This window comes from Pelodiscus sinensis, chromosome 4 (genome assembly GCF_052426305.1).
Source record: "Pelodiscus sinensis isolate ZL-2025 chromosome 4, ASM5242630v1, whole genome shotgun sequence".
Taxonomy (NCBI): domain Eukaryota; kingdom Metazoa; phylum Chordata; order Testudines; family Trionychidae; genus Pelodiscus; species Pelodiscus sinensis.
Window position 1 is genome coordinate 105,201,628 of NC_143055.1, and position 26,458 is coordinate 105,228,085.

The 26,458-nt window shown below is 42.6% G+C and overlaps 1 protein-coding gene across 4 annotated transcripts in view; it reads right to left on the reverse strand.

The window, feature by feature from the left end:
- ALPK1 (alpha kinase 1) overlaps positions 1-26,458 on the reverse strand; it is a 97,832-nt gene that overhangs the window by 30,776 nt on the left and 40,598 nt on the right. For 2 of the 4 annotated variants that reach the window (XM_006119264.5, XM_025182707.3), the window contains 2 exons: positions 20,996-21,174; positions 13,203-13,357 (listed from right to left, as the gene is read on the reverse strand). In XM_006119264.5, the coding sequence (XP_006119326.3) occupies positions 13,203-13,357; positions 20,996-21,116 (276 nt within the window). In that variant the 5' untranslated portion in view covers positions 21,117-21,174. The remainder of the gene's footprint in view (positions 1-13,202; positions 13,358-20,995; positions 21,175-26,458) is intronic. The other 2 variants (XM_075929736.2, XM_075929737.2) reach the window with 1 other exon arrangement.

Consider the following 26,458-nt stretch of genomic DNA (forward strand, 5'->3'; position numbering starts at 1 on the left):
AGTTCTGGTTTTTTTTTTTTTTTTAAGTTTAACATTTTTTTTCTGACCCAGAGGGTGGTGTTGGCTGAAAGGTTGGTACTTGAAAGGGATTCCCCACTCCCTGTGTGCAAATGCTTTACTTCTGCCTGTCCATAATGGAGGAATCCCTCTCTTGAAGCACCTGTAAACTGACCCTGCAAACTATCCATTCTAAATGCTCATGAACACACCATATATTTAAGCACAGAGCATTGCCTAATCTATTTTTTTCGCTCCTTCTTCCCTTAATAGATTGGAGCACAAAAGCCTGAGAGAGGGTGACCTACCAAACAAAAGGGTCTTTGAGTTTCTAGGAAAAGTAGACTTGGAGGAGGATGGAAGGAATCCAAGTGGCCCTATTATTTCCACTTGCACTAATTAGACATTTTTCTGTCAGCTATTGAGCACTGCTGAGAGGCCAAACTCACTGAATTCATTTCTAAAGTGTTTACAGAAGTTTGCATCTGTTTGTGTCTCTTCAGGAGGAAAATAAGCACTTCAATAGCATTGTGAAAAATCTAAACGAAGCATCCTATTCTGGAGGGCCTGGCAGCCTCGCAGCTGCATAATTTAGCTCTCTGCTCAAAGCTGAAGCCTCTTGTGTCTCTCTCCAAAACCAAATGGACTCAAAATGTAGAAAAGTCAAGCCCGGGGGAGAATCTCTGCTATTTTTTAAAAAAAGGAACGGCTGCACGCTGTGTGGCACATAGTAACGTAGCCGGGTGTCAGTCCTTGTAATTATGTGCCTGTGTTTCTACCAGTACACTGAGAAATTAATACCCATTTCTTTCATTTGCTGCCAAATAGCATGACTTTAAAATTCCTCAGCACCCAAAGATAATGCTGGATAACTGCCATGCTGGGTAGGCACACAAAAACATGCACAAAGAAACCCTCGAAACTACTTTTAAACAATCTGAGACAGAGGACCAAATTCTGCTCTCTGGAGCACCATTATAAACCAGAGTAACTCTACTGATTTCAAAGATGTGGCAGCCTAATCAGAAAATCAGATCTGCTGCTCATAAACAGATACTTAAGCCCCTTTTGTCCTTCAGTGGAGGCTCTCTCAAAGACAGAATTGACTATATTTCCTACTGTTATCATTTTACAGAGTGTCTCAGTGTGTCTAGATCTAAGGGGAGAAATGGAGAGAGAAATACATACACACTTTGTTTCAACATCTGTTTCCATGAAGTGAAATGCACACATCTAATTGAGTTTATGACACAAAGAGGAACTTCATGGCTGGCAAGTGGAGTCAGGTGGTGACAGAATTAAGTTTGCATGAAATTTCTCTACACGGGTGATTGGGAAAAATGCAAAAGAGCCTTGACTGAAGGGCTTTTGCTTAACAGTAGTGAGTGGAAGTGTGTGCTGTTTTCATGGTTTCTTGCATTAGTGCTATGCTCTGCTCCACATAGAGCTTCATGTTTGGGTCCCAGTGTTGGGTTCAAAGCCATGACACCTTCTTTGCACTGACAATGGCAGCTGTTCCCAAGAGGAGAGACAAACTCAGAACCAGAGCCATCTGGCACTAGAACAGGCAGAAACTGTGTAAAATGGAAATTACTGGTGCATAGTGAATGAGGAGAAGGAAGAGGAAAAGAAGATTGAGGAAACCTTTATGTAATGACAGGAATTGAAAGCTCAAATAAATGAAATACTGGTTTAAGGCTGTCTATTTATAAAGCAATGAATACATAGGTAAGCATGTCATGGAAAAAAAGCGTCCATCTGCAGACTCAGAAAAGTTCACGCTGGGAAAGAGCCCTGTGCAAGTAAAAAAGGTAGACACATAGGTAGCTAATAAACAGCTTAATTTTCAGAGAGGCTAAGCACCATTAACTCATACTTCATTCATCTAGCTATGGAACTGCATGCCTAGCTATCGGCACTCATGTTTGGACACCTCAGCTTTCATTTTATTTTGTTGTTAGTCGATATTTGAATTCTTCTAGCGAGATCTTAAAAGCATGCACCAGGAAGTAATTTCCATGGTGTACATTTCTGATGACTTCAGTTATATCTCCTAAATCTTCTCCTAAACTGACACACAATTTATATCCCATCTAGGTATATGAATCTTAAGAAATTGCCTATTCCTTTTTAATTTCTTTTCTTCCATCTATATCTGCTATGTTGCAACCAGTGAAAGGCCAAAGCATTGAAGGATATGGCACGGAAGGGATTAATGCCCTGTTAGCAAAGCCCACCTTATCCAGTGGAGTTTGGACCTGCTGAGCATTGTTAGCTCTCTGGCACTGCACTGGGTTTTTCTCTGTCGAATAATACACTTTACATTTCTGCAGTCCTTTTCATCTGCCACTGTTATAGCCCTCTCTCTATATAAATACTATGAATTAAACATTACAATGGCTCCATGAGGTAGCTATATTCTCTAGCACCCATTTTATAGATGGGCAAACTGAAGCGAAGGATAGTTAAGTGACTTGCCCTAGTCAAATAGCAATTCAGTGGCAGAATCTGGAATCTTGAAAACACAGGATTCTGGACATCTACCACCGTGCTCTAACAGTAGACACCCCCATCTCACTTCTCATATTATGGTTTCAACTTCCACATGGGGCTGTGTCTAAACAGCAGCAGGAGTGGCCCAAGGCCGGCTGCAGCAGCTGGCGCCCTAGGCGGAAGGCGCGATCGGCGCCCCCACCTGCACGGCCGTCAATGGCTGTGATGTCAGCATCGGGCACCCGGGCTGGCGGCGCCCTAGGCAACTGCCTAGTTTGCCTACGCTCACAGGCCGCCCCTGCACAGCAGCATTATTTCGGAATGACTAATGTTATTCCAAAATAACATAGTCCATGTCTACACAGCAAGCAATTATTTTGACATAATGTCAAAATAACATTGAGCTGGAGGACTTCTTACTCTGACTCCTGTAACCCTCATTTTACAAGGAGTAAGGGAAGTCGGAGGAAGAATGCTCTAACTCGGACTTTCTGCTGTGTAGACACCGCCAAAAGCTGAAATAAGCTATTTCGACTGAAGCAATGCAATTGACGTAGCTCAAGTTGAGTAGCTTATTTCAGCTTTAGCCCTTCTGTGTAGATGTGCCCTGAGAGTTTTTCCATTGATTCAATGGGAGAAGGATTGGGTCAATTATTAGTCACTCCAAATACAAAGGCATTTAAAGCCCGGGGACATCTTTATTTCTTGATTAAATGTCTTCCTTCACCTGATGAGAACTAAGTTCTGGAACAGTTACAGATTTCAAGAATCAAAACCTCCCTCCCTCTCTCTCTCTTTTCAGTTTAATTCTCTGGCAATTATATTAGCTATCTATTTTCCTTTCCTGCTGTAAGCTTAAACGTATGACGACACATGGATAAATATTCACTTGGGAACTTCTGAGCCTATGTTGCCATTGAGGAATTCTGAGGATGTCAGGATCAAGAAAACAAAGCTTGTGTCCCTTTGGGCACTCAGCATAACCCTGGGAAGATTAGTTACGAAGTAGAGAGAGCACTTGGTAAAGGTAAACTGTTATGCAAGTGCTAAGTTTCTGCCTGCTATGAGAGGAAAGATAGTCCAGTGGTTAGGGCACTAGTCTGGGACTGAGCAGAGTCATGTTTGATACCCTGCTCTGCCACAGACTTCCTGTGTGACCTTGGGCAGGTCACTTAGATCTAGATCTTCAAAAGGTATTTGGTCACCTAAATCCTATTGAAATCAGTGGGAAGAAGGCACCTCAGTACTTTTGAGGATCTTGGCTGTAGTTTCTCTGTTCACCGTTTCTCATCTGTTAAATGGGTGTTGCGAGGTTGTTGCATTAATACAGTGAAGCAGGCCACTTACATATATAAAATGGATGTCCACTGAAGTCACTGCAAAAACAACCATTTACTTTAATAGTGCTTTATGATCAGAATTCATAATTCCTTCCTCCTCCTCCTCTTCTACCTGGTCCAATAATTCTCAAGATATAAGCCACTAAAATCCAGTCAGAATTGAAGGTGGAGGCAAAACGCAATACAGTATGTGATTTTAAGACATACTGTTTTGTGACAGACCAGGGCTTGAAGATACCGCCCTACAATAGCTTGAAAACTTGGAATTAACAGGGTTAATTTGTGCACCTTGAGGGATATAAGATGCCATACCTTTAAAATGTTTCCTACAATGTGGTCACAGCCATGTTGTCTCCAAGATATTAGTGAGAGAAGGTAGGTGAAGTATTAGCTTTTATTGAACCAATTTCTGTGGGTGAAAGACATGAGGTTTTGAGCTCAACAGAGCTTTTCTTCAAGACTGTGTAACTGGAAAGCTTGTCTCTTTCACCCACAGAAGTTGGTCCAATAAGAGGAATTACATCAACCATTCTCTATTATTTTAACATGTGTAACAGACTTAGGCTAATAGACCAGTACAGTGACCACTTACCAAACAGCCCTAAATATTCTCAGCATTATTGCAAGTACTCTTGGCTAAGTTAACACTGGATCCAACAGGTAAACTGTTGTTTGATCCAATAGGACAGAAGGTTAGTTTGGGTTTTGTATACATTTCAGCTCCTGAGCATTATAAATCATGGATTAGACTTAGAACTGCTATTCTCTACTGCTTATAAAAGCTGTTCCGTGATACTGCTCATTTAAAAAAAAGGAAAAAAGGAAGACTTGGGATACTAGGCATGTAGGCATCAGTAGAAATGAAAGGGAGTCTGTATTGACGTGAATTCCCTCTTATGCTGTATTCAGCACCAGACAAACAAAACTACAGTTCTCAGTTGAGTTACCTCACTCTCCCTTACACTTGGATCACCTAAGGGAACTTTTTTAGCTTAAGTCAGGTAGCAAAAGGTCAGCCTGGAAAGCTAAAGGCCCAGAGCCAAGATTTAGGGCTTTAGATTATAATGCTCTTTTGTTATCTCACCAATAGGTTCAAAAAAGGAGAAAGCTAAATACTCAGCATCCCCTCTTTCCTGCTGGTTCAAAGGTTCCCATCTCTAAAGTGCCAAGCACACCTGTGGCATCTTAATCAGCACTGTCTCTCTAATGTTAGCCTATAAACATTTCATTAGGTAAAAAGTCATTAGGAAAGTTTATTCAGTTCTAAGGCAAGATTCCCTTTGACTTAATTATTCCCATTAACTTCATGGAATTTTGCCAACATAAGGACTAAACAAGCTTTTCTAAAGTTAAGATAGCAACTAGCTTCCATTATAAGAGCCTATCTTACCCCATCCCCAATCTCCCAATAACTTACCCTTTGGGTTTTGCCCATGAAAGTTCATATGATATGATTTTTTTTGTTAGTTTCTAAGGTTCTACAGGATTACTCATTTTTTTAAAAGTTATAGACTAACACGGCTACCCCTCTGAGACCTTTGAAAATTGTTTTGGTCTGAAAATTGCCATATTAACTGTGAGGACAGTGAAATATATTAATGCATTTTCCTTCAAACCGGGCAGAAAATGTATTTTTAGTTAACAGTTGTTAAATATTGTTTCATGTTGTTCACTCTGTGTGTACTATTCCACTTGCCCTCACCCTGTGTTCCTCCTGTCTATTTAATCTGTAAACTGTCTGGGACAGGGACTGGCTACTTTGTGTGTGTACACAGTGCCAAGCACCACTCGTGGACGCACGCTTGGCTGGTCCCTTGACACTATACAGTGAACCCTCGCTACTTCGCGGTTCGACCATCGCGGACTCACGACTTCGCGGACTTTTTTCATTACATTATGTATATACGTGAATCCGCGATGGTCGAACCGCGAAGTAGCGAGGGCTCGCTGTATACATGTTAAATATACATGTCCCTACTTCGCGGATTTTCAACTATCGCGGTCGGGTTTGGAACCTATCTACCGCGATAAACGAGGGTTCACTGTAATAAGAAGATAGGATTATTACTGTTCGAAATGTTGACTTCTGTTTGATGTTGCTCTCCCACTAGTCAACACTGGCTTGCTCTTACCCCTTTCTAGCTTTCCACGTGGTTAAATCTCCTTGAAATCTCACATTCCGGCTAGATTTGAATAGGTTTTCAATAAGCAAAGTTATTAACGATTCTCGTGGATGGTTTGGGGTAACTCTTCTCTGCCTGGATGCCTACAACAAATTGGACAATGTCTAGGCCACTGACCAGTGTTCTCTCATTATTTCCTTGTCTGTCTTCTTGCTTTTGGGGGACAGGGACTAACTTTTTGTTCTGTGTTCGGACAGCACCCAGCACAGGAGGGTCCTGGTCCATGATAATTACAAATATTTAATATACAGTAAACCCTTGCCAAGAGATTTTGGCCATTTACTTCAATTAGAGCAGGACATGGCCCATATCCATTAAATCACATGACTAGCCTGTGACATTATATCTGATAAAACATGACCATGTAAATTATGCAACCACTATTATGTATTTGCAACAAATCTTGTACAAAATGTGGCCAAGTAAAACTTCTATGAAAAAATTATGATTTGCTGAAATGATTTGCTGAAATCCATAATCTACATGGATTATGCTACCTATATGCAAGTATCATTTTTTGTATCTAAACGTCTGAGTATTGGCGCTCTACCTGAATTTCAAACATTTGCTCCTGGGGTAATGCCCACAAGGTAGTCAGCCAGCACATCTTAAAGGCACTGGTCAAACCAATTGGCTCATCAAGGGATACTTAATGGACCAATGGGAGACCTCCCCCATCTACACTGAATGGGCTTTCCTGTGGATGTTCCATCTGAAGGATAGGTAATGGCCACTGTGGTGACCAAACAAAATTATGCATAGTTATGTGACTTGCCCATGTGACTCCAAATTCCCACCTTTTACCTGTAATTTTGCACTAGTTTTGCCGAGGGCTTTGTTTGAAACAATGGATTTCCTTCCACATTGAAGAAGCTAGAAAAAGGCTCTGAAAACATCTCCATTTGGCCTCTTTCCTGCTCCAGCCTCTGAGCTGTGGACTTATACTAATGGGAGCATTCTAACCAAGGGTGCATCTACATGGTACTGTTAACTAGTGTTATTCCAAAATAACAATGTGAGTGTTTAACACAGCAATTCCGTTATTTTGAAATAATATGAAATAACGGGCGGCTGATTCTGACTTCTGTAAACCTCATTCCACGAGGATTAATTCCTCTTCTGAAATAGCTATTATGAAATAGCTGCAGTGTTGACACTCCACTGCTGCTATTTTGAAATAGCTCCTCACCAGGGCCATTCTAAGTAATTTCTCCCCAGTGCTTTTTGGGGCTCTAAATTGAGATAGTGCACCCACATTAGGGGAGCCTGCCTCGGACTAATTTTGAGGCTTCCTTGTCGTGTGGATGCTCTATTTCAAAATAAGCTATTTCGGAATATATCTTCAGGAATAGTTTATTTCAAATTTAGCATTCAGTGTAGATGTACCCCAACAGACTGAGGTCCTTCTAATTATTTGGAAGCAACCAGAGACTTGACTTAACACAACAATTTATTCCATCACTTCTACAAGCCTGAACCAATAACTTTGAAACTAATGTATGTATTTGATTCCTTTAACCAGTTTAACTCTGACCTTCCTTTCTTTTTATAAAATAACCTTTAGATACTAAAATATTGGCTACAGCATGATTTTTAGGTAAGATCTGAGTTGTATATTAACCTGGGCATATGACTGATACTTTGGAATAAGAAGAATGTTTGTCTGATGAGACTGGATTTAAAGAACCACTCATCCTTAAATCCAGTGTTTTTGGTGTGTGATACAAGAGCTGGAATGCCTCACAAAACTGCTTTTATGACTCTTCTTCTCCAGTGTGGTAAAAAAGAAGTTTACTTTTGTTGCTAGTTTGGTATATCTCATGGGAGAATAACCTCCAGTTTGGGGATATATTTATTCTATTTTTCAGAAGTTTGTCCTAAATTTGTTACTGTCAGTAGTGACCTGCATGGTTACATAGTCAGTCCCACAATGGTTACATAGTCCCACAATAAGTTGTCCCACAATGAAAGTATGTGTGTGTGTCCCTGCCCCCTGTAGGCTGGTTGCAGAACATTTTGATAGCTTACCACAATTGTTCAGAGGGCTAATATAAGTGGGCAGAAGCTACATATTTTGGAACGGAAGGGCCTGGAGTCCTATCTTAGTTCTGCGGGATGGGGTGGTTTTATTATGGAGAGGGCATAACCGTTCCAGATTTAAGACTGTAACCAAGGAATGACAAGGGAGAGCAAAACCAGTCTTATAAGTAGGACAAAATGCTAATGCTTCCAAATGTCTGGGATTTGGAAACATTAGAATCTCACTGGCAACTGGGACATTTTTTTGGCTTTAGATACAAATAGAAGGCTCCCTCCTTAAGTCTCTCCTCAGCTCAAATACCCTCCTCCAAGGGAACTTTGGCTGAAGAAGGCCTACAGAATGAGGTCCTCTGTAGCTAGCTGACCATTCTGGTTTGTCTGTTGGGAAAAAATAAGAAAAACTTTGTTGAGCCTGCTACATTGGATGGTCATTTGGATAGGCTGCAAATTTTCATCACAAGACATTTCTAGGAGAGGCAGGGGAGACTCTGGGGCCATGTCTACACTACAGAAAAAAAAAAAATTGAAGCAGCCACAGTCAATCTTTTGAGGTTCGAATTAGCTGGTCTGCTGAAGACACACTAATCTGAACTGAGAGGGGCTAGTAGTCCTGCTTCTACAAGGAGTAAGAAGTCAAAGGGAGAGCGTGCTTCCTTTGACCTCCTGCAGTGTGGACGGCACCAGAATTTGACTTAAGATACGTTGACTTAAGCAATTAGCATAGCTGAGGATGTGTATCTTAATTCAAATGTAGCCCTTAGTGTAGCCCAGGGGCTATTGAATTTGGCCTAAATAAGATTTTAAAAATGGTGAGGGAGGGAAATAATCTCTTTTAGTCCTACAGGAAAAGGAAAAATTCCAAAACAAATAAAAAGCAGAGCAGTTTAAAAGGATGATGTGATGTAAGCTCTCTCTCACCTGGACAGGTCAGACAAACTCTTTGTACCTTCTGCAGATGCAGCAACCAGCAACTGATACGCCAGTTTTAAAAATGTCAGAATAAGCCAAATGCTTAGAACCAAATTCCAGTATACTTACTCCTTTTGAGTAGAATCAAGAAATCGACACTGTTCACCAAGTAAGTCATTACACAAGGAGAGTAAAAGATAGCAAAATCTGACACTTTATAATAGCAACCATGCTCCACAGTAATAAAGTACTCTTCATTCAAGCTCTCAAAGTACTTTACAAACCTTAGTTCATTAAATTTAAGAACACATAATTTCGAATAAATAGAGAAGAAAATTGTTAAAGGGTTTCCTCAACAATATCTACAAAGACTTATTTTTCTTTCAGAGAATTTAATTATCTCTTTGCCTTCCACATTAAAAATAAAAAAGTTGTTCAGACTTTTATCTTTCCTCATCAAACTGTAAACATTCCTTTTCAGCCTCATTCCTCCCCCAGCCTTTGATTCAAAGAGCTGAAGGAGCCATTGCTCTGCCTTGAAATTTTATTTAAAATAAAAAAGGTGGGGGGAGGAGGGAGAAGGAGGAAAAAAATCCCTTTTCCTGACTAATACTTATAATACAGGTCAAAATGTCACTTGATCTACAATTAAATGGAAAACAAAAAAGGTTTTCCCTTTTTTCCCACAGTACAATAGCACTGGAATATAAATTACCGCTGAAGATGAAATAATACTTCAAAGCACATGGGGAAGGGCAGCACAGTGTTTACAAAGTATTTTCAACGGCATGATGAAACATTGAAGACGATGGTAACCCATGGATTTCAGGGGTATTGGTGAATAGTTTAAAACTAGCATGCGGTAGGATTTTAGGTCCCTATAGTCTATGACCCCATGATATGCTTTGTTTAACAAGGGCAGCTGCAGTTATCAACAGATGTTTCAGCAATAAATAATTGGTATCATCTCGGAAAAGACCCATCTACCTGGGGAGCGGGCATAATGCTGAAAACACTGCTCTACTATTACAGCCACATTAATCTCCTATCTATCCAGGTTTCTTGGGGAGTTTACTGCAGGTGTTTATCCTGGGAGAAAGCAGACAAATGCTCCGAAGCTAGAAAGCTTTGTGAGGATTGTAAAGGAGGTCGGCCTCAGCCATAAATTTCTGTCTACGGCCACACACACCAGAGAGAGAGAGAGAGAGAAAAAAGAAAACACCAAAATAAATTCAGAATTACAATAAAATCCTCTTTATCAGTGGAGCATATGAAAGCAAACCCGCCCCGCTTATCAGTTAAAATGTACGGTGATGTCCAACTCAAGCTTCCAATTTTTTTAAGCTACTTATGCTGTTGTATTAAATAAATGAACAAAGTTCCTAGATCCAAAACTTGTTCTTACTTAGGCCTGACTCCCAGTGAAGTATACAAGATCAGGGATGGAATCCCGCCTTTAGTGAAGTCTCAGAGTTTTGCCATTGATGTCAGTGGACCAAGGACGTCTCTCCAGGTCTCTTGGGCCCAACTCCCTTTTCAGCTGCACCAGTATAACTCTGCTGACTATTACTGATGTACCTCACTCTAAGTAAGAGGAAAACTGGAGTCTCCTTGTCTTTCATTTTAACTCTGTTTTTACATAGGCACCATCAACTTAAACATCACACTAGGCTTTAACAAGCAAGCAAGCAAGCAAGCAAGCAACACTTAATATTTCTATAACTGGAAAAAAGACTAGAGAAAAGAAGTTTTGTTTTTTAAATCCAGTTTGTTCAGCTTGAGCTCATCATCTTCAGGGCTAGGGTCTGTAGGCACCAGATATTGATTCTTTAGGGCTAAATCCTACAAACCGTTCTTGGGCAAGTAACCTGTCCTCTTGTGAAAAGCACCATTTGAATCAAAGGGGTTTCTCGTATGACCCAGAAACCCATTTTTGCAGGATTAGGTGCCTGAGGTTTTCATTGTGTAGTTTTGCCCCAAAACTGAGGGCCCGATTCTGCATGACTTCACTCATATGGGGAGTCCTTATCGTCAGGCTCACTGAACTAGAGGAGTTCTACATTTTTTAAAAATCGGGTTTTACAAAATATTATATAAATATGTATTTCAAGTTTTTATTTTAAATGTCAATGAAAAACTTTTCTGGAAGGATTTAAAAACATTTTCCTTTGTTGCTGGAAACCTGAACCCAACAGCATCACTGTATGCAAGATCACTGGAACATTAAAGGGACTAATAAAAGTGAAAGCAACTCATCTATTACTTATTGCATCTCCTAAAACCGGCCATCTCTGGTCCGGCATGATCATGGGTGTTCATGGATCAGAGAGCTGGGTAGCCTAGTGGCAGGAAGGCTATTGAAAAGTGGGGTTGGGATGAAGCAGAAGGACGGGGCAGGGGTTGGGGCTGGCGGCAGCCCTGAATAGCTTGCAGCAGTGGGGCTGAAGATAGCAGCAGCCCCCGCCAGCCCACGCACTGAGACCAGGGTAGTACCAGGCAATCAACAGCCTGTGGTACTGTGGGGCCGGAGCCAGAGCCCTAGGCAGCCTGTGGAAGTGGGGACAGAACCTGTGGGCTGCCGCAGGGTAAGAGTTTGAGCTCTCAGCAGCTTGTGTCAGAGGGACCGGTAGCAGTCTGTGGCAGTACGGGGCCGGGGCCACCTTGCGGGAGTGTGGGACCAGAGCCCACAGGCTGCTGTGGAACCTGAGCCCTCGACAGCCCCCAGGAGCCCTTGGCAGTGGGACTGGGACCAGAGTCAGCCCCCACCAGCGGGACCAGGGCTGGAGGCGGCAGCGGTGGGGCCGAGGTCAGGGCCAAAGGTTGTGGCAGCCCGCAGGCAGCTCTAGCCAGGGCAGCAGTGGGGCCAGACAGGGCTGGGACTAGTGAGGGGTCCCCGGAGTTGTCAGTGCTGAAGGTTGAGGGCCGAGGAGCTGTGGCAGGGAACCTTCTCTGGTCTGTAAAATTCCCTGATTCAGGACCAGTCAGGTCCTAAGGGTGCTGGTCCAGGGAGGTGCAACCTGTATTGTTATTTATTGTTTGCATTGACTGTAGCAACTAGGAGTCCCAGTCATGGATCAGGACCCCATTGTGCCATGCGAAAACTGCACAAAGGCTGTCCCTGCCACCAGTGCATCAAGTGCAAAGGTGAGTAAACAGCATAAATGAAGTTTTTATACATAAAATCAGTCCTGGCAGAGGGAATACTATCAAAGTCCTTTTAAGTTCTGCAGATACTGAGATACTGTCTTCCCATTATAGCAAAATATGTGTACGCATCGAGATGTCACTGCTTCCATCTACTGTATCCTGACTGGAGCCTTTCTGGGTATGTCTCCACTGCAATTAGACACCCATGGTTGACCGCAGACAGCTGACTTTGGCAAACAGGTCTATGGTTTAACTGCAGGGTAGATGTTTGGGTTCAAGCCCAAGCTCTGGGTCCCTTCCATTTTCCAGGGTCCTTGAGCCTGGGCCCTAAATATCTACCGTGCAATTAATCAGCTCTTTACTCAGAGCCCCCTGAGCCTGAGTCAGATAGCACGGGCCAGCCATGGGACTTTAATTACAGCGCAGACGTACCCTTTGAAGCCAGTCTCCTGTGTTGTCCACAGTCCATAAGGACTCCTTTGCCCACTGGAAGCAATGTTCTGAGTTAGGCCACTTCCCCCCCACTATCAGCCACAGGAAGAGAGTCTTACCACTGAAGGCTCTCATTGAGTTGCCAGCTGGAGTTAGGGGTGAACATCATCTCATATCTCAAGTTCCAGTCTGAGACTTAACTAAGGCCACAGCCTGGAAATCTAACAGTAGGGACTGATTTTTCTCACACTGACATTGATAGAAGAACTCCTGTGAATTTCAGTGGGAGCAGGACTGGGCTGAACAGCAATACTATCCGTTATCCTTCCACTTTTCATTATATTTAGCCTACTTGGAAATTAGGTATTCCATGGAGAGCAATGACACCAAGCCACTGTCTCCAGCATATGGATACACTAAAAATCACAGCAGAAATGACTCTAAGTTAATCACTTCACATCTATGGAATGCAACAAGAGAAGCAATGGAGTCCCATATTTAATCTCAGTATGCCTTGCCCTTCTCTGAGAGTTGCTTCCTCATATCAGTTCATTAACAAAGTCATTGTCTGGAGTCATCTGTGTAGCAGGAAATCTAGCGGACAAGCCCTCAAGAACTGCACTTGCAGATTTTAAAAGAACAGGTGTGTTGAACTTCATACCAGTAATTCATGCAGCCTTCCACTGATCATATCTTGCAGGTTTGTTTTGTCTTCTGGGTCTATGGCTTGTTTGTATTGCCATTTCTCTGGCACGAAGGGCCACTTCATTTCCTTTGCCTCTTCAATAAGGGTCCTTAGATCATCAGGGAGGGAAGCTGAAAAGGTCAAAGTGCAGGTAAGGAAATTGCAGACGATTTAGCCACTAATGTTATGATGTAGCATCTAACTTGCAAAAAGCATTCCCTTGCCTGCACCTCTTCTCAGTCATACAAGCTGTTGGCTCTTGTCAAGAGTAATAATGAGAGGTTGTGTCTCATCAGTTGCTCTGCTATGCCCTGCAGGTAAACTGGGGCTGCCAGCCATTAAAAAGGTTTTTAGCAGGAAGTAAAACACTTTGGTGGCCGTCTATGCGTGAAGAACTAGAGAAAGAAAGTAGGAAACATTTCCCCCAAAGTGAGAACAGGGGTTTTGACTGAGTGAGTTAATCCACTAACATGGTAAATTTATCCCCTTCACTAAAGGTGGTATTAGGAGTCTTCTGATGGTTCAAGAAGACTAAATAAATAAAAAGATGGTGCCAATTAGAAGGCTTAGAAAGTCTGTAAAACAATTCTTCAGTGTCCGTATTTGCCACAAAGGTAATTGGCAATGAATATTAAATCTACTATAGTAGAAATAATTATAGATTACCCTCCCCCCAACACACACCCTCGCCCCAACACTCCCAGTACAACAACTGGTGGAGTAGTGAAACGCAGTTACGTAGGAAAACGAAGAAATTATTCAGTCCATCTGAATGGCTGATGTATGGCATGGGGGATTAAGTCTCTACACCTACTGAAACTACAGCCCCCACACAGAAAATCCATGGACTAGATCCTCATCTGCTATAAAATAGGGTGGCTCCTTTGATCGCCATGGAGTGCAGGTAAGGAAACTGCAGAAGATTTAGCCCCTGATGTTATGATATAGTCAATTTATACTAGCTGGGGATCTATTAACACATGCTTTTACTATTATGCTTCGCTTTCTGTTTATGGCAGAAGCCATAATGCTCTATAACATACGGGGTAGTATTTTCAGAACATTCTGCATAGATTAACCCTGCTCCTGCTGGAGCTAATGGATCACTGACATCAATGGAAACAGAATTAGGCCAGTTTAACACTTCTGAGTTCCCCGTTGACAGTACTTTTCATCTGAAGACCTCAAAGTCCTATATAAAATGAGTATTGTAAATATGCGAAAACGGAGGCTAAAGGCCTGATTTTCAGAGGTGAAGAGCACCCAGCGGTACCATTGACTTCAAGTGCTATGTGGGATGCTCAGCCCCTCAGGTGATTTGCCAAAGGTCCCACAGTAAGTCAGTGGCAGAGTTAAGGATAGAATAAATTAAGCATGGAACCCAGGTCTCATAACTCACGGACCTCTGTGCAAACTACTAGGACTTGCTGATACCCAATGTTAACGAAAGTGGATTAACCGGGGATTACTGACCAGCTGGGGTTAATGGCAATCATGAGCTGCATATCTAGCCTGGTCTAGTAATTAGTCCCCAGGAAAAACCCTGTTGTGAGATCATCACTGCCTAATCAGATAGTGAGCTAAATGTACTCTACAAAACCATGGTACCTTAAAGACCACAAGAAATTAAAACCTACGTTGCTTATCCTTATTCATGTCCACTAACCAACAGCGAAATCTGCTGGGTCATGGAATAGTTTTCCTTGAAAAATGATTAAAGCCCTGCTATTCGGGGCCAAATTTTCAAAAGTTGTCTTTAAAATGATGCCCACATTCTTGCAGATATTTTCCCACCCAAGTACAACTACCGTGCTACCAATTCGTGAGCAGCCAGGATTCCCCGGTGTTCTGAAGCTCTGGGCATGGATTGTATTATTGCCACTGCTGAACAGTATGGTGGAGAGTGAAGGCACAGGAAGGTGGCTCACTGGAATGGATAGAGGGGACGGCAGCTATGTAGCATGCTCATCTCCAGCAGGGATGACAGCCTTGCCAGCCCCCTGGGCAAGATGGTGGGAAGGGTCTGACTTGTGCCTCATGCAGAAGGGGTGGGGCTGGGACTAGGCAGCTCTCAGCACAACTCAGAGAGCGTTGCACCTCCAAACAGCCCTCAGTGCTGCTCGGAGCACATCGCACGGCACTCCAGTAGCAATATAAAGAGCCTGGAGCTCCAGCTGTTACTATTGCCACGGTAGGGCTGGGAGCACCAGGACATTTTGTATCACTGGGACCTGAGGCCTTTCCCTCCTCTTCCAATCCCCATGAGCGGGCCTTCTCACCTCTTCCCAGTGCCAACAGCGACTCCATGACGACACCTGTGGTATCACAAACAGGATTGAGGGAAACTGGATTGACCACAAAGAGGTCAGAACTAAGATCCTGTCTTTCTACACAGAGTAGCCTTAATGAATAAAGAGGAAGTGCCACATTTCCACCACCTTATAACGGAAACCTACCAGCCATTATACTTACCTACATGCCTCTAGCTTTCATCCAGAACATATTACCTGATCAATTAGGATCTTAGCCAGGTCCTAAGATACAATTGGATTTGCTCCAATCCTACAGACAGAGACAAACACCTACAGGTTCTCTATTGCGCATTCTTAAAACTTAAATACCCACCAGGGGAAGTGAAAAAACAGATTGACAAAGCCAGACGAGCACCTAGGCATCAGCTTTTTCAAGATAGGCCCAATAAACAAAACAACAGAACAACACTAGTCATCGCCTACAGCTCCCAACTTAAACCCCTCCAGTGCATTATTAACAATCTGCAACCTATCCTGGAAAATGACCCCTAATTCTCACAGGCCTTGGGGAACAGGCCCCTAACCTGAAATAAATTATTTCCAGCAACCACGCAGCACACCGCAAACATATTCACCCAGGAACCCACCCCTGCAATAAATTCCGGTGCCAACTCTGTCCACACATCTATACAAGCGACATCATCACAGGACCTAACCACATAAGCCACCATATCAGAGGCTCAAACAACTGCGTATCTGATCTATGCCATCAAGTGCCAGCAATGCCCCTCTGCCATGCATATTGCCCAAACTGGATGGTCTCTACGACAAAGGAGTAATGGACACATATCAGATATTCAAAATTGTAACACGCAGAAACCTGTTGGGGAGCATTTTAACTTATTTGGACACTCATTAAGAGATTTAAAGGTGGCTATTCTCTTACAAAGTAATTTCAGAAATCAGCTAGAAAGTCTGCAGAACTGGCTTTCATATGCAAATCTGACACTCTCTCTCATGGCTTGAACAAAGACATGAACTGGATCGGCCATTATAGTCAACACCCAAATGACATGAAAAGCTAAGTATTAGTCACTTACAGCTCACTCTATTAGTCTCATTTGGCATGGACACTTTAATTGACCGTTTTTCCCCCCCTCCTCCTCTCCCTTCTTTTTCTGTTTTATATTTGAACCTCTGTGCCTCTTGCTCCATATCTGTCATCTGAAGAAGTGGGTTGTGCCCACAAAAGCTCATGATACTATCGATATATTTTTGGTTGGTCTCTATGGGTATGTCTACACTACCCCCCTAGTTCGAACTAGGGGGGGTAATGTAGTCATACTGAGTTGCAAATGAAGCCCGGGATTTGAATTTCCCGGGCTTCATTTGCATAAAGCCGGCCGGCGCCATTTTTAAATGCCGGCTAGGTCGGACCCCGTGCCACGCGGCTACATGTGGCACGGACTAGCTAATTCGGATTAGGCTTCCTATCCGAACTAGCTGTACGCCTCGTGGAACGAGGTGTAAAGCTAGTTCGGATTAGGAAGCCTAATCCGAACTAGCTAGTCCGTGCCGCATGTAGCTGCGCAGCACGGGGTCCGACCTAGCTGGCATTTAAAAATGGCGCCGGCCGGCTTTATGCAAATGAAGCCCGGGAAATTCAAATCCCGGGCTTCATTTGCAACTCAGTATGACTACATTACCCCCCCTAGTTCGAACTAGGGAAGTAGTGTAGACATACCCTATGGTATTACAGGACAATAGTTGTTTTTTAAACTTTTCTTCCACAGTGCACTTTGAACTTTGACTCAGCCATCTGTATTTAATGAACTTAACAGTTGCTGATCAACTTCTTGCATCTCACTGCTTGCAACTTCCCAGCCCTGCCTGTTTTTACAATCCCCTGCCCCTTCCCTGACCACTCATTCCATTCCTTCCTACTCATCTTTCCCCTCTCCAATACAAAAATCATATGGAATTAAATAATACTGACACATATAGGATAATAACAGCCGCAGGCATTACAGAACTAGTAAGTAATGTGGTTTGGGACAGTGGTAGGCAGGCTCTTGAAGAACATAACTGTATTACAGTTACCCTTGGCCTCCTAGGCTACGTCTAGACTACATCCCTTTCTCGTAAAAGGGATGTAAATTAGACGTATCGCAATTGCTAATGAAGCAGGGATTTAAATCTCCCCCACTTCATTAGCATAAAAATGGCTGCCGCTTTTTTCCCGCTCAGAGCTTTGTCAGAAAAAAGCGCCAGTCTAGATGCTGATCTTGTGGAAAATAAAGTATTTTCCAAAAGATCCCTTGTCCCTCTAGGAAATAAGGGATAAGGGATCTTTCGGAAAAGGCTTTATTTTCTGCAAGATCAGCGTCTAGACTGGCGCTTTTTTCCGACAAAGCTCCGTGCGGAAAAAAAACTGCAGCCATTTTTATGCTAATGAAGCGGGGGAGATTTAAATCCCCGCTTCATTAGCAATTGCGATATGTCTAATTTACATCCCTTTTACGGAAAAGGGATGCAATCTAGACGTAGCCCTAGTGTTTGTTTGCAACAAGCATTTGATTTGAAATTAGGCCTAATCCTGCAGGTGAACTCTGTTCCCATTTGGATGTAATAAAAATCATGGGTAGATTATAGACAAATTCTTTCTTAATATCTTAAAACTAGAAGATTTGCCCAGTGTTGCCTAGTAATGCTGAACAGAGCACTTCTGCAATTTTCTCCATTTTATCTCTTTTCTGTAAGGTTTATTGAGAAGCAATCCTATTCCAGGTTCATCCTATTTTTCTGGCTCATCTTGGTTCAGTATCTTGCTTTAGTGATTCTGTCTCTTCTGTTTGGTTTTATGAGAAGCAATCCCATTTCAGGCACATCTCATTTTCCTGGCACAAAAAAACCCTTACATGGCTGTAAGAGTTTAAGTTATGATAAGAGGAAGATGGATAGTGAATTTGGTGATCCTAGCTTTTACCATTCAGGAACACTCTTGATCAAAAAAAGAAACAGACAAACTCTCTAAAATATATAGTAGATAACAACCAAATGTCTTTATTGCTTCATTAGCTAAAAAGAATTTTGGGCAAAATTTTCAAAAGCTCCTAAATCACTTAGAAGGTAGGTCAAGATCCTTACAGGGATCCTGAGATAATGGGAGTTAGGTTCCAAATACTTTTGAACCTAAGGCTCAATGGAAGTCAGCGAGTCTTAGATTGTCTTTGGGAGCAGGTCTCCTTAAGCATTTGTAAGGTGCCTGGTACATCGGTGATACAATTCTGTCTGGAGTCTTTGGATGTGATCACAATACAAATATTGTATCATGTTATATTGTAACATCAGCTATGGAACCACAAAATGTTGCAATGGCAACCATAAATAACGTTGCATCCTTCAGCCAATATCCAAGCACCTCGGATTTTATTGCATGGCTGTGTTAACTCTGTAAATGATGTACTTTCACTGGTAATTAACAGAGCTGAAGAAATTACACCAAAGCTGATCTGAAGGATTTGTAAACCAAACAAACGAACAAAACATACAGCCATTCTATCTCCCTAAAATAAAGCATGATGAGGAGCCTTTTTTTCCCCTCATTTGTGTGTGTTTGGTTTTCAGTTCTTCTTACATTTGATCCAAAAACCAGTCTGACAAAAGCAACGTCTGAGGGAGGGGAGAGAAGAAAACTCCTCAGCATTTGTGTTCAGAGAATCCCCTTGGCTCAAACTGCTGCCATAAGTGACCCTGTACTAATGCCATTCTGTTGGAAGCACATGTAGACTTAATGAATCAGTTATATCACAATCTGATTGTTACTGCTGTTGAAAAGCCACCTGCCAAAGGGAAGGAGAGGCTAAGATAATGTAGCCAACCTGTAGTCTGTGCCTTCCAATGGAATATGCACACAACGAGCAGCCATGATTAGTTATTAATATTATCACCACTGCTCCATCACAAGTTGATTTTCTTCTTGCAGCCAGCCCATGGCAGCCGTTTCTAAGAAAAATCTGAGCCTCGCTTTAATCTCTGATCACTTACTTCCTGAAGCAGTTTACCTGAAGGGCCATGTCTAATTTAGTAAATATAAGGGCACTGATTTACCTTATCTGGAACTAAACTGATTATTTCTCATTCTCTGTGGCATTTAATAGGAGAAAAGAAGAAGAGAAGGATGAAGAAGAAAGCGCTACCTGATTAGGAGTTCAAGGGCCTATTCTGCAGAGTGATAAAGCTTAAAGGAATTTGTGATGAGAAAACAAAGTATCCTTTGTAGATAAAGAAAAATCTTCCTATTTACCACTCTCAAACATAAACCATGCTCAGAAAAAAACCTGAGGTGCTTGACAGCCAGCTGACCTCCCAGTAAAAGCATGGGTTTGCAAATGTGTTCTAAGCAGACTAGAATACAAACAAGTCAAGAATGAACTAAAATTAATATTATGATTGCTTGACTCATGCAAAGTGGGGAGAAAGCACTGTATACATATACTACTACCTATAGCTGACAAGTGAACTTGTTGGTGAGAGTCACCCATGCTCGCCAATTAAAAAAATGTTTATGATGTTTTTTAAATCTCTCAGATTCAGCCATTAATATTTTCCTTTGTATTCACTGCATAAATAATGTTATTTTTGTGTGGTAAAACAGAGTGAGCATCATGTCCAACTAATGAAAGAAAGAGAGAGAGAAAGAAAGAATTCTAAACAAATTCAGTATTGAAAACCCAAAAGATTAATTCATGTGCAAAATAAAAGCATTGCTAACGTAAGGATGGGTAGCCCCTTGAAAGCTTATTACAGGGAGAGCAGAACTAACGGTAACATTCTGCAGGTTTTCATGTCTAATGCAAATTTAAAATTTCACTGGAAATGAAATAATTAAAAAAACAGAACGCCAACCATCACACGCATGCTGAAGTGAATGAAAGCCTCTCCACAGGATAGGAAATGTAACACACTTCCATCTTAGCACGCATTTTGTATGCATTTATTCTAAATATTACATGGCAGAGTTTATTCTTCCAATATGGATTTTACAAATGTTTTTCTTGGAACATCACTTGTAGAAGTGTTGCATATTTTACAAGAAAGAGATTCAAACGATAAGGTTTTTTTTATAAGGAGAAACTATCAAAAACACCAGCAACAGACCAATTCCTAGTGAAAGGCAAGTAAATACGTGCCAGCATTAAGAAGTTGCATTTTTTTTTAATAATTGAAATTTATGTGCATCAGCAGACTTTTGGGCATTGTTCTTCCCAAACTAAACTGTTCCTTATAGGCTCATGTTTACTGAAGCCTAAAATTGGAACTGACAGCAATTCATTACAACAAAGTGGGCTTCTTTCCCTGCCTGCCTGTAGCCCACATCCCATTCATGCCCTAGAAATCCAGTCATCTCCTGACACTCATCTGCTGGGAGAAGAAAAATAGGACAGGGATGGGGATGTGTGTCACCGTGGCAAGGAAGTTCACAGCAATCTGCTGGCTTGTTCGTTGAGACCTCACCTTTGCACTGCTGGTACTCTCTCTTGTCTTCCTCAGATGCCTCAGACATGTTGGGTGCAAGCACATCCAGGGCTTGCTTGCACTCCTGAAGCAGCATATCAACAACTTTTTGATTATTCATAATGCCTGCTCCCACTCTGCTGTGAATCGGGCGCCTTGGCTGAGCAGTGATCAATTACCTAGGAGAAGACACAAGTTCTAAATGAAAAGGATCCCTTCAAGGCTGAGGTACCTGGTGAACAAAAGAGAGGGAAGATGATTAACTAAAGCATCATCAATTATCTGTGAGACTCAAGCAGGGAGAGATAATAGGGAAAATACATGACAGTCTCAGAAGACTTTATTAGAGGAGTGTGTGAAATAACTGCAGGGTCTCTGTGACAAACTGTGCAAGGCAAACATCTCTGAGGTACCAGAGAGCAGAGAGAAAGGGCCTGCTTTTCAATGGAGCCGTAAAATCACAAGCAGTGAAGTGACCAGCCAGGGTGCACTGAATCTCTTTTCACTTAGGAGACTCATGCAGTCAAGTGCTTTTAGTTTGAACTGAATTGTAGACCTTTTAACACAGAATTACAGTGAGGCTCCACATTTTCAAATGCTTGCTGGATGACATGGCATATGCTTACTGGAGCCTGCAGGGAATAGTTGGCTGTATAATTTTTACTCAGGGTCATCGTAGTGTTCAGCTCTCTCATGCATCTTCCCTGAAACTCTTTTAATCAACATAACATGCTGTTAATCCCACAATACAATATTCTTTCTAAATAATACCTTGAAAGGGTTCAGTCTCGATGTTCAAGATTTCAGAATCTAGAGACACTAGTGTTTGCTTCTAGTGCTGTCAACAGTGTGACAATCTATACACACACACAAAATCTACTATGAAATTACAGAAAACGGTGGAATTAGTTCTGCTACAACCACCTTACAACATAAGGGGGGGGGTCTGTTTTACATTATGGGAGGAGCTAGTAACACTGCCTATTATTAGGATTGCCTGACATTTCCCATTATAAGAGCTGATATAGTCAGTTGCTTATAACTTTACCAAATGTAAGCCATTTTGGCTGAAATTTTCCACACTGGGAGTTTGCCTCAGACTGGAGTTTTTAGAAAAAAAATCAGCTGAAATGTGTCTGGCCAATTCCAAGAACCAGCTTAAAGAAAGAGACATTGTTTTTTGCCCTGTTAAATTTTGGTGACCTCCACTTTGAGAACTGTTAGTGTCCCCCATTTTGGAGCAGGGACTTGGGGTGGCCTTTGTGTGAGGGAAGAGCTTTTTTATGACCCTATGAAAAATATTCCAAAAATTTGCCAAGTTAGAAGCCTTGGAAAAATGGAAGTTATTCTTGCTCGGAAAAAGACTTCTTCAATTTTAGCAGTGAAATTCCCCAGAGATTCCATCTTCACTGGCATTTTCCAAGACCAGGACTGGGCCGGATTTAACTTGCATCTCCGGACTGCTGCAAGCTGGGCCGAGTCCCAAGTTCAGGTTTGGGGTCTAAACCAGAGAACAGATAGCCTGTCTTGCCTATCCTGTCAATGACTCCTTTGTTAGGCCCAGGTAGTTTGGAGGACAAAGCTAGATGCTTAGTTTGAATGCAGCAGGGATAAGAGCGGTACTTTCCAGAGGAGCAGGGCACAGACTGGCAGGATATTAACTAGGAAATTGGGGTGGGGAGAGACCTGGACGAGGTGGGGGAAGACTTGACTAACTGGGCAAGCAGATTGGGACTGAGAACTAGTGTGGGTGAGGGAAAGGAGGTGAATGGGCAGGGGAGACACAGCTCACAGGGATTTGGGATGTGTGGGAAGAAGTGGGGTTAGGTGGGCAAAAGGACTGGGACAAGGAGGTAGGGGGCAAACACTGTGATTGGCCAAGGAACCTGGGAAGGAAAACTGAGACTGGAAGACAATGGGTGGGAAACACAGGGACAGGACAACTGAAGGTCAAGCTGGGGCAGGGAGACTGAGTGGATAAGCTAGAAGAGGAGGTACTGGGACTTGCTGGTCTAGGAATCTGAGTAAAAAAGATGGAGGAACTGGGAATGGCCAACTAAGGAGAGTGATGCAGACAGGGATGGGAACCCCAAAGCAACAATGCTGTTCTATTAATTGTAGGTTGATTATACCACTGAGTTAGCTTCCCAAGTCAACACTCTGAAGGTTCTTGTATCAAGATCAGGCCCAGCCTGATCAGAATTACTGTTAAATTAGGACTCCCCATGTGATGATTGCAACATTCCCACACTTTTCATAGGAGTTTCATTAGCACAGTTCTCAGACGCAAACACTCCAACCCAGCAAGGCAGGTAGCAATACTGCAAAATGAGTGGAGCATCCATGTACTTCTCCCATCCCTTGCAAAACAATAGGACGTGTTAATTATCTTCCTCATCGCTGCTAATGGTCATCACCCAATGTCTCCCAAGAGCCTACAGCTCTCCCTCTCAAAAGCCCACAGGGTTGGATACAACCTTTCTAGTGCATTATGCTGATACCACTATCCTGAATGAATATACAGGAGGGGTTACATCCCCTTTTCCTTATTGGTAGCTCCTCTCAGCGATGTTGGAAGAATGCAGCTGGCTAGATGAGGAGAATGGGACTGGGACAGGTAGCAAGGGGTGACACACACACACGATTAGGGAAGGGATACACTGGAAAGGATGGGGAAGGACTGATCAGTGTTGGAGAACAGAAGGGAATTCTGTGCCCACTGGAGCACATTCATCTACAGAGCGTGGAATGGAATCCAAGCTCTCTGAGTCCCTCCACACCACTATTGGCAGCAAATATCTCATCCCATGCTGTCCACATAGAGAATGGCAACCTACTACAGTAAAACTCCAGGGCTGCGTCTAGACTGGCATGATTTTGCGGAAATACTTTTAACGGAAAAGTTTTTCCCTTAAAAGTATTTCCGCAAAAGTGCATTTAGATTGGCATGGATGCTTTTGCACAAAAAGTGCTTTTGCGCAAAAGCATCCGTGGCCAGTCTAGACGTGATTTTGCATAAGAAAGCCCCGATCGTCATTTTCGCCATCGGGGCTTTTTTGCGCAGAACAGTTCTTCTCTGTCTACACTGGCCCTCTTGCGCAAGTATTCTTGCACAAGAGGGCTTTTTCCCGAGCGGGAGCGTGAAAGTATTTGCACAAGAAGCACTGATTTTGTACATTACAAAGTCAGTGTTCTTGCGCAAATTAAAGCAGCCAGTGTAGGCAGCTGGCAAGTTTTTGCGCAAAAGTTTACTGTAATACTATCAGTTATTCCCTTAGTTCCACTGGCAGAGGTCAGTTTGCGTGCAGGTTGTAAAGGTGCCAGTTCTGCTGATGACCCTTGTGGGCATCAATGTCATGTCACAGGAAGGAATTTCTGAGTTTTTTTCCAGTTTGGAAATTATACACAATAAACTGTGAATTAAACACAATTAGGGTGGCTAAATCAGTCACTCAAAAGTCAGGATATGCCAGAATAAAGTTGCCCGTGCAATCTTTTATCTGTACGTACTGCAGAAGCTGGAGGATAAGTATTGAATGAGGCAAGGGAATACAGAAAGAGAAAGGACAGTCTCATCCTCCAAGCACTCAAATGCTGCAAAGAACAAATATGTGCCTTTAAATCACTCCGACGTTACTTTACGTTTCATTAATGAATTTATGAAGTACAGTCTTTTTGCAAAATGCAGGACAATGTAGCACTTTAAAGACTAACAAGATGGTTTATTAGATGATGAGCTTTCGTGGGCCAGACCCACTTCCTCAGATCAAATAGTGGAAGCAATTGATCTGAGGAAGTGGGTCTGGCCCACGAAAGCTCATCATCTAATAAACCATCTTGTTAGTCTTTAAAGTGCTACATTGTCCTGCATTTTGCTTCAACTACCCCAGACTAACACGGCTACATTTCTATCACTAGTCTTTTTGCAGTAACAGCTCAGGACAGAGTAAGTATGCCTCTAGAACGGTCTTCTACCACCAGCCTTCTTTATGCCAACAGGAGTTTTGTTTGCGAGGATTTTTATTTCGCTTGAAACCACTGGAAGGATTTTATGGCTTCAATAAATGTTCTGCAACAGTGAATGCTTAAAAGTGAGCCAGCGGAGGTGGAGATGCACACAAATTTTGATGGCTGTCCCTAAACAGAGAGAAGTTTTTTCACAGCAGCTGACCCACTTTGCCAGTGCTACTTTCTCTCCAGTGTTCATTGGGGGTGGCAGCCACAGAAACAGACCTGAGCCAGTGATCTGCTTTCTCTCAAGCATGAAGAACATCAATCGAGTTTCACTGCCTGCAGTAGCTGGGGGAATGGCAAGGAACTACTTTCTGGTGCGGTGTTCTAGTTCCTCTGGCAGATGGGCTGCTGCCTGCGCTTTGGAGACAATGGAAGATGGAGATTGGGTCCCTCTAGGGCAGTGGTCCGCAACCTTTCATGGCTGCCGGGCACCTGGGGGCGTGGTCACTCACACGCTGGGCGTCCGGGGTGGGGCCGCTCACACGCCACGTGCTGGAGGGGGGGCAGCCCAGACGTTTCGGCGGGCACATATAAATGCCCTGGCGGGTGCCATGGCACCCACGGGCACCGTGTTGGGGACCACTGCTCTAGGGTCTGCATCACACCACAACACAAAGCTTCACCTATGACACAGCTCAGAGGCCTGGTCTTCTCTGCAAAATATTCTAGGTTTGGAACACTACTGTGAAGACTCCAATTGATGTATAGAATACCAATCGCAACAGTATCTAGCACAGAGAAGCTACAAGCCCTCTTCATCACTATTTTTCAGCTAGTCATAGTTAAACCCTAATTTAACTATTGATAACACAAACAGTAACAATCATCCTGAGTTTAACCTCCCCTCCCCCGCTTTCAACTCTAAATGGCAAGTGAAGCTGTAGACCAAACTGATTTGTCAAGATCATTGGAAAAGATTCATCATAACTTTTCTTCACAGAGATCCCTTTGCCTAAGCATCTTCTGCCCTGGGATAAGTTGTAAGAACTTCATTTTGCTAAAACTGGTAATGCTGCTGAAAAAGTTCATCTTTATAATATCAAAGCACTTTCCTCCTTTTCTTTATGGCCAAAGAAATTGATCCAGTTACAGGCTACGTGTCAATCAATGTAAAGAAAGAAGGAAATAAAAAAACCTCTCAACTGAAGCTACTATAAAACACCAGAGCTACATTTACCATTAGGCACACTGACATCCAATTGATTTATCTGACTAAACAATCCTATTTGTGAAGGAGTGCGTGTGACAGTCCCATGAGTATATCTCAGGTTAAGATGAATCATCCCTGCCATATGTCCCTAGCTCCATTCCTGCATGTGAACAGATTTATTTTTAAAAAACTAACTTGCTTTTCTGGGGTGCACTTTATTACAATAAACACATGTATTGGTTTACATACATTCTATAGTGAGAGAGAAGGTGTGAAAAAAGAGGGACCCCAACAATCTG